Below are 12,324 nucleotides of genomic sequence, written 5' to 3'. Positions count from 1 at the left end.
CACCAATTTCCTACCTAACAAGTCCACTTTTGCTATCAACCAAATCAACCTAAGAAGACAGGGAGATGGGGAGGGCAGTCACTGACCATCTGCTTGCCCTGCAGTATGAACGATACAGACTAAGAATAGCAAGGGGGATGGAAATGAAACAACAACCAGGAGGCATCGCGAAGTATGAGAAGGAGGCCCTGTTTTTTCTCCCATTAATGGAATCTTGGCTCCCATATTTTGTTTTTAAAGAAATACAGGTTTTCTTAAAAGATTCCATTTTTTATTTATTATTTTTCTCCTCTATAAAACAGAGGCAATATCTTAAACAATACCACCACTGGTGGGAAACTCCAACTAAGGCTCTGTTTCACCACAGGAGGAGAGGGAGGGGCGCCCACAGGCAATCTGGTTAGTGGGACACTGCTGTTTGTTCCCCAAGGGTCCAAGCTCTGCTAGATCTTAATACTTCAAGGTCAGAGACCCAACACGGTCCTGGACCTGGGCCCCTCTGGGTTATCCACTCCTCCCCTGGGTCCAGCCCCCACCTTCCCCACAGGGCCAGTTCTCCACAGAACTCCTAAAGAGTTACTGGCTCGTGTTGTAAGAAATTATCAAAAATAACTTTCTCATTTTTCTTTTCATTAAAAAAATAAAATATTCAAGACTATCAGCTTCTCTTTTGCTCTTCTTTTTTATATAAAATATCAGCAAGCCGCAAAGAAAAAAATCAAAAAGAAAAAAACAAAAATTAAAAACTGGTGTTTAGGGAACAAAAGGAAATCATTGCTGAGGTAATGTCACACCTTGAGGTAGTTCACTTCACACAGCACTGCCTGACTCCACCCACACATCATGGTTGCTTATTCACTGTTGTCCTTGCAATGTCAGGAAGAGGGGAACTCTGTACATGGGCTTTCCCACATGAAGAGAGAGGCGTTCCTTTCTTCCCAGCACACTTGATACTATTTTCCAGGGTAGCTAAAGTGCATCACCTGGCTAAATGAATTACAATCAATCTGTACACTATTAGGAGGGGAGGCCTAGCCTCACTGAACTGATGGCCACTGTCCTCCATAAGGGCCAAACTTCCAGCAGGATCTTTTTGAACCTGTCAAATTAATAAATTAAGTGTGTTCACCCCTTTGTGCATAATGCTGCTGGTATTCTGAAGTTTCCAGGCATGCCTTTTATAATGGCAATTCATGGAGGCATAGGCAGTCAGTTAAATACTCCTCTAAAGTAAAAACAGAAACAATGTTCTCCAATTTACTACGTTTGACAGATGATGAAACTCGAAGCTTTATCAGGAGCCCAGGGTTGGGTTGTTAGGTCCCACCACAAGGAAACAGTGCCGTGGCAGGGAATACGTGGCAGGGAATACAACACGATGCCTGCCTCAGCCCTTATAAGAGCACATGGGTTGGAGTGAGAGTACCTTTGGGCCACTCAACTCCTCCATGGAACTGAAACATTATCAAAGGGAGCTTACACCCCCTTTCCCAGAGCTCATATATCCAATCATTAAAATAGACTTTAAAAAATATAAAATCAGCCTGAGAATGATAGGAATCAGGGACACTGGTCAGCCCTCACCCTGTTTAGCAGGAGGTACCACCCACGTGTACGGCACCAAAGAACCCACAGAGTTAGATGGGCATAATGAGTAGGGAATCTTGGTGGGGAAGTCCCAGATGACCAAGAGAAATTTCTGTTTTGCCAATTTTTCTAGATGGTAATCTGCAATATCTCACCCATGAGGGCAAGCTGTTTTTTCCTTTTTGTGATGCCAAGGATGGAACCCAGGGCCTTGAACATGCCAGGCAAGGAATCTGACCATTGGGCTCTATCCTCAGCAGAGGGCTCCTTTTAAACGTGGGTTAGTATATATTTTTTATTATCTCTCTCCTTTCTATCTTGCTGTTCTCATTGGTAGGTTGAGGAAGAATCAGGATTAAAGCACTGATGACAGGTGTTCTCCATAGTGTTAATATTCTAAACAAAGGTGTGGCCCAGCCACCCCCCCCACCCCTCATAGTCACAAGGCTAAAACAGTGTAAATGAATACAGGAAGCGGTAAGGTATTGGTCAAGGCCTTAAGAATGGGAGGAATTTATCAATTAACCAAGAAGTCAGGGTAGAAAGATTCTAGGGTCAAGAAACTAACTATCCTTTGAGGTTTATAAAACCTGAAGGAAATTTTATTTCTCTTTCCACTGGGATTTGACCAATCTTTCTGATGGAGACTGGAGAATTTCCTCAAAAACAATCCACGTTTAAAAGCAACCCAAGGTATAACTGCAATGGTGACATTCCAAGGGGTGAGCCATGGTGGCCACGTGGCTGAATTAATTGGGTGCGAGAGATCAGAGTTCCTCACTGGAACATTTTTCTCAAGACAGTTGGCAAGCCTGATCTCCAGACAGACCCAAAAGCCCGATTCCCACTCATTCTCAGGCCTGCTGGGAAGAGCACACTGGCCCTCTGCCCTCCAGTTCTGCGATCTGCCTGTTGATCAGGAGCCAATGGGCCAGGAAGCGGCTATCACTTCCTCCGTGCCTGGGCCTGGTTGCTCTGTCCCTTCTGGTGCTGTTGCTTAACGTGAGCCAGGATGTCTCGGATCTTCCGCTGAGCCATCTGGCTGGCATAGAAATGCCCGATGATCTTAACAATGACTTGGTCATTCTCATCCGGAATCTGGTCTCTTGGCACCAGCACCTCAGCAGCAGTCAATTTCTGCAGCTCATTTACCTTTTTGCCACCTTTGCCAATGACCCGGCCAGCTGCTGAAGCTGGCACCTGTATGTGGGTCTCCAGCTTTACTTCCTCCTTAGGACCAAAGAAATTCTCTTCTTTTATTTTGCCATAGATTCTTCCCTGAGCCTTGAACTGTGCCTCTGGGGGTCCAGTAATGATAACCATTCGAACTTTAGAGTCAGGTGTTTCCGGTGGTGCAATCTTGATGGAGGCACTGGTGAACCGTGAGAGTTGTTTGATGTGCTGCCCCTTCTTGCCCATGATGGCGCCACAGCCTGGGCAGGGATGAACACCTGTACCATCTCCTGCTCAGTAGCCTGCTTGAAGGAGCTATAGGGAGCAGCCCCAGTGACGCTGCTGGGAGGTAGAGGGACAGCACTGGATGACGCTGGGAAGAGACCCACAGAAGCCAGGTTGAGACCAGGGATGAGGTGAGACTGCAAGCTCTTGGCAGCTACATCATTCTCGTAGGCCTCTCGAACTTTCTTCATGATCTCTTGCTCAGCCCTGCAGCAATTCTCAATGGCCCCCTTCACAGTGATGGTCCTCTCAGGGTTGTAGAGGGTGAGATGCTGGAGCGATGAGATCGTGATCTTTGTCACCGTATCCTGCTCAACCTTCTTCAAGTTCCTCCCTTCCTTTCCAATGAGTCGCCCCACAAAGCTATTATGGGCCAGGATCTTCAGGGGAACCTCGTGAGCTGTTTTGGTGTCCTTTGCCTCCTTGTGCATTATCTCCAAGATCATCTTGCATGCTGAGGAGCAGCCTTCGGGTGTTGAATGCACACTGATGGCCTTCTCCGCAGCTCCAGCATTCTCATTCCTGTGCACCTTTATCTTGGACTGGGTCTGTTTTGTGATGTTGCGGATGGTGGCACCCTCCTTGCCAATGATAGCACCTACATACTGCGTGGGCACCAGGAGCCTGAGGGGGATGTCTACTTGCTGCTGCTTGGCTGGGGTCTCTGCTGCCACAGGTGATTCTTGCCAAGGCTGGCCCCGAGAGCCAAAGCCACCATGGCGCCCATTCTCAGGACCCTGAGCTAACTGCTCATCAGATATGTATGAGACCTTCAGGGCATGGTTCTCCAGTTGATGGCCATTTAGCTTCATAATGGCTTGCCTTGTCTGCTCCCTGTTGGAGTAGGTGACGTTGACCACTGCGGTCTCACTTTCTGTGTTCACTTGCTCACAGTTCTCCACTGTACCATACTGGGCCAGCAGGCTGTCCAGCACTTCCCATCGGAGCTGGGGTGGAATATTCCGAATCTGAATTTTCCTACTCATTTGTTTTTTGGGGACCGAGTGTTCAATCTCTAGGCGTTTTCCTTGTAGCTCTACTTTCCCTGAAGATTTAAAAAAAAAAATGAATGAGGGAACAAGAGTGGGGGATGAGGAGGAAGGGAGGGTAAGGAACATTACCTAAATTCAAGAGTTTGAGGGGCATCTTAGGAATCCAGGCACTAGCTGCTTAAGCCTTTGGAGGCTGTGTATGTTGACCAGGCTGGCCCGACAAATCACAGAGATTATTTGCCTCAGTTTCCTGACAGCTGGCATTAAGATTGGATCACCAGATCCTTCAAGAAGTAATCGTGATTTATATAACATTTGCTGATTGACATGTTTATGGGAAAATGAATGCCAAGAGAAAATTGGCCTCGACCTTTTCAGTATCCCTCCCTGTATAAATTGGGGCTCCACCTGTCAATGCCCACATCAAAAAATGGACTTCTACTTAACCTGCTTCTAGGGATCCTATTCAGCACTTCCTTTGGCTAGGCATCCCTTCTTATTGTCAAGGGCTGCTAAGATTCTTACCTCATTGTTTGCAACAATTTCCATACTCTCTCTCACATCTTGTGACTCCCAGAAACTCTACCTGGTCCCCTAGCTTTCTGTAGACCTTCTTTTCTCTACATAGATTTCCCAAGGCTCCCTGATGGTGTCTGGAATTCTTCTGTTCATTGATTGCCCTTAGGTATTTGGGTATTCTGAAGAGAATGGTGGCACCCCATTTTGAGGGACTGAAGTGTACTTAATCAGTGCTAGGAAACCTTCAATTTGTTTCCAAGGGTTCCAGCTGCTCCCATTGCAGGAATACAATACCTCCATGTGACATCTTACTTTTTCTGGAAACCATGTCAAGGAATACCTCAGTTTACTGTCCAAATCCTGGAAACCTTCCTTGCCATCTATAAAAGGTATACATATTGAAATTTTAAAAAGCAGGATGACTTGAGTCTCGTTGATAAAGGACTTGTCCATTTTTGTGTCCAAACAAAGGGAGATACAAGAAAAATTGAAAATTATTGAAAAAATATTATTCCATGTGTTTTTGTGTAAGCATTGGGTCCATATCCTGCCAGAGAACATTTGTGGATGTAAGAAAAAAAAATGTATGTTTTTCCCCTTCCGTCATGTGCAGCAAGGAAATAAAACTCAAGTACTCAAGCTACACAACATGGACTTGGGTTGTGACATTTCACAAGCTTCACAGCTCTTGATTCAAAGGGTTATGTCTCCAGGAAAATCAAAGACTGTCACCAGGTTTCCTTAGCACTGGCTAGTTTCAAACTCATTTTATGACTAAGAATGACCATGAAATTCTGGTCCCAAACCTAATCCATTATGAGATTATGGACTTGGATCCCTTGAGGATGCCTTTTCCACTCCCTTTAGATGCTACTGATTAACTCATGAAGACACTCTGTCCTTACTGGATATTTATTCTTTCTGGGCATTTTCTATTTCTTTAACAACTTGAGGGACACTAGTCCTGCATCTGCTCTTGCTATAACCCTGAAACGGGAGAGCAATTCTGTTCTAGAATATATGACCAATGGTCTCTATTGATTAGTAACTTTTTTTAATTTCCCCCTTTTTAAAGTCTTGTGGATCCTAAACTGAACTTGAATTTGCTCTATAGCCCCTGATGACCTTGAATTTTTTCAAATGAAATATAAGAACAACTATAGTAACAGGGGTTCATGATACACATCTTTAATCCCATCACTAGGGAAGCACAGACAGGAAGATCTCTGATTTAGTGTTTTCTCAAATGAAATGTAAGAAAAGGACGTGGGTCTGTCATTGGTGGTGCATGCCTTTAATCCCAGCAATCCTGGCACAGGCAGGCGGATCTCTGTCATTTCGAGGCCAGCCTGGTCTCTAGATCCAGGGACAGGATAGGCTCAAAAGCTACACAGAGAATCCCTGTCTTGAAATAGCAAAGAAAAAAGAACAGGGCGTGGTGACACACATATTTTATTCCAATACCTAGGGAGGCAGAGGCAGGAGCATCTCTGAGTTGGAGGGCTACATATTTAAAAAATAGGAGGTACAGAACATCCAGGATTACACTGAAAATCCCTAACTCATGAACAAAGAAATAAAATAAAAATTTAAACTAGCGGGGTGTGGTGGTACATGTCTTCAATACTAGTATTCAGCAGGAAGAGGCAGGAGGATATCTGAGAGGTCTTGCACTACTTGGTCTACACAGGCAGCTCTAGGACACCCAGGAATATTTAGAGTGACCTGACCTCAAAAAAGCAAGCAAACAAACAAACAACAACAAAAAAACCCTTCCTTATCTAAAGCCATCCAATCAATGCAAATTACAACTGCTTTGAGATTTTTAACTTTCTCAGAAATGCCAAAAACATGAAAAACAACAACACCTCAGGCTTGTAAAAATGTGGGGAAAAGGATCCTCATTCATTGCTGTTGGTAGTACAGAATGGTACATCCATCCCCCCACCCCACCATGGACCCAAAAGCCTTACTGGCCTATTTACCCTGGCAATCAGCAGGAACTCCTGTCTTCAACAGATTGCTGCTACTGTGTGAAACTCCAGTCCAAGGACCTGACTTAAATATATTTTCCATCCAGCTTCCTTCCACGTCTTCTACCTTTTTCCCCATCATTCCAGAAGACCCTCCCACTCTATGGCCCCGCCCAGTCAATAGCTACATAATATAGTGGCTTTGTATGTTTTAGTTTGGCTTTCAATATTGATCAGATATAATCACTGCTGCTTTTGTGGAGACCTAAAACACAAACACATCTTTTGCCCCACCCTCTCAGTTCTCCAATCTTGCTGTTGAACCCAGTTAAAATGTGGTCTTCACTACTTGGTGACATGAGCCTCCGCTCAGGCTGCCAAAGGTCATCCTATTCCTTCTGATTGCAGCCACCCCTCCTATTTTCCTGTTTTCCCCCAATCCAAACCATATTCACCTTTATTAAAGATGCTTTCCACAAACAATCATGGTATTTCACGCAGGTTGTGGGCAAACAATCAGTAACAATTTATAAGAACTTTCAACTCCCTTCTTGTATGGACTATCAAAATCAGAATGAAACTATAAAACCCAGTGAAGTCTTCATTCAATGCTTTGAAAAGGGAAAGAGCTTAGAGTGAGGGTTGACATTTCACATTAAGGATGTTGTTTAACAGCTTTTCACAAGCAGACACTGACTTTCAGAAAATAAATAGAAAACGGCAGAATTGTCATTCTGAAGATCCACAATTTTGTATATAAAAGGAACCAATGCTCTTTTGAGGATATTATTTTCACTGCAAAGTCCAGATTGCCCAATAAACCAGCAAAACCTATTTTAGGGGGTCAGGTGCCAACAGGTCTCTCGTTTTAAGGGAGTTAAATCTATGTTCATGGTACAGGGGAAAGATGATATAAAAATGAATTTGGAGTTTTCCCACACAAGGCATTCTGTGCTGTGGTGGCCACATATGTCAACACTAGGACATCTTTCCTGAGCCAAGAGGGGACTTTCTAAATTGTCACAGAAAGATGTTTTCCATCAATCATCATCAATCAATCCAGCTTAGGAGACATTTTGTTTCTGACACATGTTCCTTCCCTACCCCAAAACAATGAAGTGTTCTGTGTGCTAGTAGCATAGCTTTTAAAAAGTAAATCAGCTGGGCATTGGTGGTGCATGCCTTTAATCCCAGCCCTCGGGAGGCAGAGGCAGGCGGATCTCTGTGGGTTCCAGACCAGCTTGGTCTACAAGACCTAGTTCCAGGACAGCCTCCAAAGCCACAGAGAAACCCTGTCTCGAAAAACAAAACAAACAAACAAACATACAAAAGTTAAATCAAAGCTGGGTGTTGGTGGCACACGCATTTAATCCCAGCACTCCAGAGGCAGAGGCAGGCAGATCTCTGTGAGTTTGAGGACAACCTGGTCTCCAGAGTGAGTGCCAGGTTAGGCTCCAAAGCTACACAGAGAAACGCTGTTTCAAAAAACTAAGAAAATGGAAAAAAAAAGTTAATCGAAATTCTGCATATTTATCAAACTTGATAAAAATATTATTTTAACTGTACAGTCAGCAGAAGTACACAGTTATCAAAAGTGCACACATTTCAGTTGGTATCTCCTGCATCTTCAGCTTTTTGTGCCTGGTCTGTTTTCACGTCACCATTTTCTGCAAGGTTATTTGCATCCTTACAAGCATCTGATTTCCCCATCTTTCCTTGGGTACCTTCTCTCTCTTCTTTTCAGGGGCCTTTTTAGGCTTGGGCCCTGGCTTTGAGGACCAGTTTTAGCAGACAAACTTTGAGATCTTCTCTGTGGCTCTTCCTTCACCTTGGCTTTTTCTCCCTTAGTATCTGCTTCAGACTTTCTTTTGTGCATGGTTTCCTAGGTCATTGGCACTGAACTCGGGATTGCAGAGGTACTCGGGTTTGGTCCCTCCAGGGGTTGTTCTCGCTGGTTCTTGCCCTTTTACCTTTTTTTAGACAGGGTTTGTCTGTGTAGTCCTGACTGTTCTGGAACTCACTGTTTACACGAGGCTCCCCTCAAAATCAAAGAATTGCATGTGCTTTCCTCTGGCTCTGGAATGGGGGGATTAAAGGTGTGTGCCACAATGTTCCACTCTTTTTTGACTAGGGATTCTCTTTAAAACCCTGGCTGTCCTGAATTACACTGTATAGAGCAGGTTGGCCTCAACCTCACAGAGAACTTCTGGCATCTGCCTCCTTTGTGTTGGCATGAAAGAAAGGATTGTCCACCAAAACTAGCTTATTCACCCCTTTTTGATGGAGTAGGTAGGGCTGGTTAAGTCTTACAACTGTCTGGCTGTGACTCTTTTCCTTCATGATGCTACCGCCACCCAGCTCCATTTCAAGGTCATCTAGATCTTCCCTCTGCTCCCCAGGACAATGGATGTGCAAAGTACTCATTTCCTCCAAATTCCCTGTACACAGTCATCAAGGCATAGGCCTGATGCTGGCTTCTGTGCTTGTAGATTGATTGTTCAATGAATGGTATCAGTACACAGCAAGTGATGGATTTTTGTGGCAGAAGAAATTGCTTTCAGTTTTGTCATAGAATGAACTGAGTTCAGTCCACGTCTCTGATCCCTCAGCTCATGTCCCTGGTGTTTTGCCACTTCCCCTGCTGAGATAAGGAATGTACATGTGACTTTTGACTTGTTTGGGGAACGTCTTTGAGGGCAGAACTCAGTTTAAAGTTTCAACTCCCAGGAAATTTTCTGGACATTCACAGAGGATTAAAATGAACTATAGTAATGAGTTATTGCAAAATTAACAAGACAGTACTTGGAGAGACAGTGACAGACCTCTTTTCCATCTCTGTGGGAAATCCTGGCATAAATCCCTGAAACTAGGAGAAATATAAACAAAGGGTAAAATATATTGTTTCAAAATATTTTATTACAATCAATACATGAAGAAAAAACAAGTATCAGAAGCTGAGGTGGTGCATACCTTCCCTTCCAGAATGTGGGAGGAGGAGGAGGAGGCAGGTGCATCTTTGTGAGTGTGAGGAGAGCATGGACTACAGAGCAATTCCAGGATGGCATGACTACACAGACAATTTCTCTCTGAGTGTGTGTTTTTACACATTTTTGTGGGTGTATGTGTTCTAGACACACTCATTCTAGGGCCCCCATGTGAAGAGGTTATAGGACAACATGTGCATGTTGCCATTACACTTCAGTCATGAAGGCCTGAAAACACATGTTAGGTTCACATATTTGGTGGAAAATCCTTTACTAAGTCATCCCCCAGAATCCAGATCATCCAATTGCTTTTGTTTTCTCCCAAAATTTTGTCCCAACATTTTGAAATCTCTCAGAGGGTAAACTAGATATGGGGTACCTGTAGCTCCTACAGGACTCATACTCTGGTAGGACTTGTGATTTTACTAAAAACTTCTGATCCCACTGTCTCACACCCACTGAGAATTCAGACCCACAAACCGTGATTATGTTTTTACTAAGCTCTTCAGCTGCTTCATTCTCTAATGCTTGACAGAGCCACTGAATATTATGCACCAACACCAGGATGTGACATGAGGTCCTTAGGACATAGGAGGACCCATTCCCCAAAATCCTCAGATTCTGCAATATGCTGGCCCTTGTTTGCAATGCCAGCTCTTCCATGATAAACCAATACTTGGCTTGAACCAAGGATTCTGATTAAAATGTGAAGTTGCCCTTGGTATGGTAATGATATATTATCAAGTCTGTAAGAGTGACCAGCTCTCGAAGGAATTTTAGTAAGAGCTCCTCTGTAGATGGAACTGAGCTTTTCCCATAGAGCATCTGCCTGGAGAAATGGACTCTACATTGTCGGAGGTAAGAACAAATAGGTGGACAAGGTAATGTGTTGACTCTATAACTTCTTTAGAATTTCCATTTATATGTGACTGTCACCCCAGAGATACTTACATTTGTACTTAGAGCATTGGTTGTTCAAACAGATCTAGAAAGAGAAAAAAAAAGTTGTCTTAGAAAGACCTGTGTGCCCTAGGTGAGCATGCTGTATGGACATTTCCATTCTGGCAACTAACCTCAATCAAACATAGACTTGTGGGTCCCTAGATACCTAAAACTGTGCCAGACCGTAGGATGGGTATGATGTGACACAACAAGACTAGAGAGTCTTCACTCGGTATGTGATAATATAGCTTCATAGCAGTACCCGGGTTGACACAGAATGATTGTGTCCAGTCATGTGTAAACAAAGGTTCGTCTTACAAAATGTCCCAAGATGCATCAAACATTGAGGAATCCACAATACTGTACTGGTACTATGGCTGTTCTGGCTGCTGCAGAGAGGGACAAGACAGAGACAAATCTGGATCTCATATTCCGTAATTAAGACCAGTTCCCAATTATGAGTCATATCCGAGGACTAACACAGACAAACTGTTTTATGATGAGAGGCTTTTGTTCCTTGAGTACAAACTCTCTCCATCATATATGTCCCTACCATCACTTAGATATAGTTACTCTGATGTTTAGTATCTATATTTTTTTGGCCATAGGCTTGGGCTTCTTATTTGCTAGGTTTGTTATAAATTATCCCATATTTATTAATCTGTATCTATGATTTACATAGGTAATGTCCTGAGTCCTACCTCCCTGGTGGTACATGCCATCTCTTTACTTTGCCTTAATTCTCCCTACCTGTTCTTTTGTAATTCTACATAGATAAATTCTGCCTATCCATTGTCCAAAATAAAAACTTTAATCATCAGTCAATAATATACATATATATAGATAGAGAAAGAGAGAGAGAGAGAGAGATAAAGAGAGAGAGAGAGAGAGACTGAGAGAAAGTGTGACAGCATGCAGAAGGACATCCCCCACCATCTCTTCTTTTTTGTCTAAATAAAAAGGAAGGTTTTAACTTAATCAGAGTAAATTATGTTATCAAGTAAAAATTATAGTTATATATGTAGTCCATTTGCTTTGGACAAAATTTAACTGAGTTAATCTATTTTCTATATGAAAGTTTAAAATTTTATGTATAATTTATATTTTAGTATATGTAATGGGAACTCTATAACTATTAGTCTACAGCTCAACTCCATCATAGACTACAGAAGGATTTAATATTACATAATAAAAACAGAGTACAATGTAAGTAACTTTTATAACACTTGAAAGAGACAACTTGCTGCCTGGACAGTCACTCAAAGATCTTGTGTAAAATTTGGGCATCCATCTTCGCTTTTAGTCAGAGTGTTTCACACACTTTGAAATGAAGCAAGAAATTTGAAGATCCTTTTTGTCTTATACTGGCAAAGTTCATCAGTTGTGTTCTTTTATGTAGAATGTTGGGCAATTTTATCTGTGAAGCAGGAACCCTGAAGTACTATCCCATTCCTTGGCTTCCATTATAGCAGCCCCTCTTCTGTGGTTCCAAAATGTGTATTTTTCACAGAGAACAGTTACATAGTCTAGGAAGTACAGTTTCTAGTACAAGTGACTGTCTCGGCCAAATTGAAGATAAACACCAAAGCAGGTTGTGTGGGGCCTATCATTCTCTCTAATATAATTGGTGCTGCCAGGAGCAGATATCTATTTGTCATTAAAATGGTTAATAAACCATGTGAAATAACAAATTCTGTAGGTATTTGAAATGTTTTGAAGAGTACATATCTATGTGAAATACAACTGTAAACTGGAAAACTAACATAACAATAACTTAATTTTACAGATGACTAGCTATAATCTGCATTTCTAATGATATAGAACATTCTAAATGAGTTGTGTAAATATAATAACTTAACAAGGATATAT

General features: G+C 42.6%; 1 protein-coding gene and 1 pseudogene across 1 annotated transcript; both read right to left on the bottom strand.

Annotated features, from left to right (window-relative positions):
• Positions 1 to 2,532: 2,532 nt before the first annotated feature.
• LOC113838566 (insulin-like growth factor 2 mRNA-binding protein 1) lies at positions 2,533 to 6,668 on the bottom strand. The gene is given in 3 exon segments (XM_035453824.1): positions 2,533 to 3,023; positions 3,026 to 4,090; positions 6,542 to 6,668. Coding segments are annotated over 3 exon segments (1,683 nt in total).
• Positions 6,669 to 8,134: 1,466 nt separating this feature from the next.
• On the bottom strand, positions 8,135 to 8,405 carry LOC118237716 (annotated as a pseudogene).
• Between the last annotated feature and the right edge of the window lie 3,919 nt (positions 8,406 to 12,324).

Source organism: Cricetulus griseus, unplaced genomic scaffold (assembly GCF_003668045.3).
Source record: "Cricetulus griseus strain 17A/GY unplaced genomic scaffold, alternate assembly CriGri-PICRH-1.0 unplaced_scaffold_32, whole genome shotgun sequence".
Classification (NCBI taxonomy): domain Eukaryota; kingdom Metazoa; phylum Chordata; class Mammalia; order Rodentia; family Cricetidae; genus Cricetulus; species Cricetulus griseus.
The sequence above is the reverse complement of the archived record's forward strand: the minus strand, read 5'-3'. Positions and strand labels throughout refer to the sequence as shown.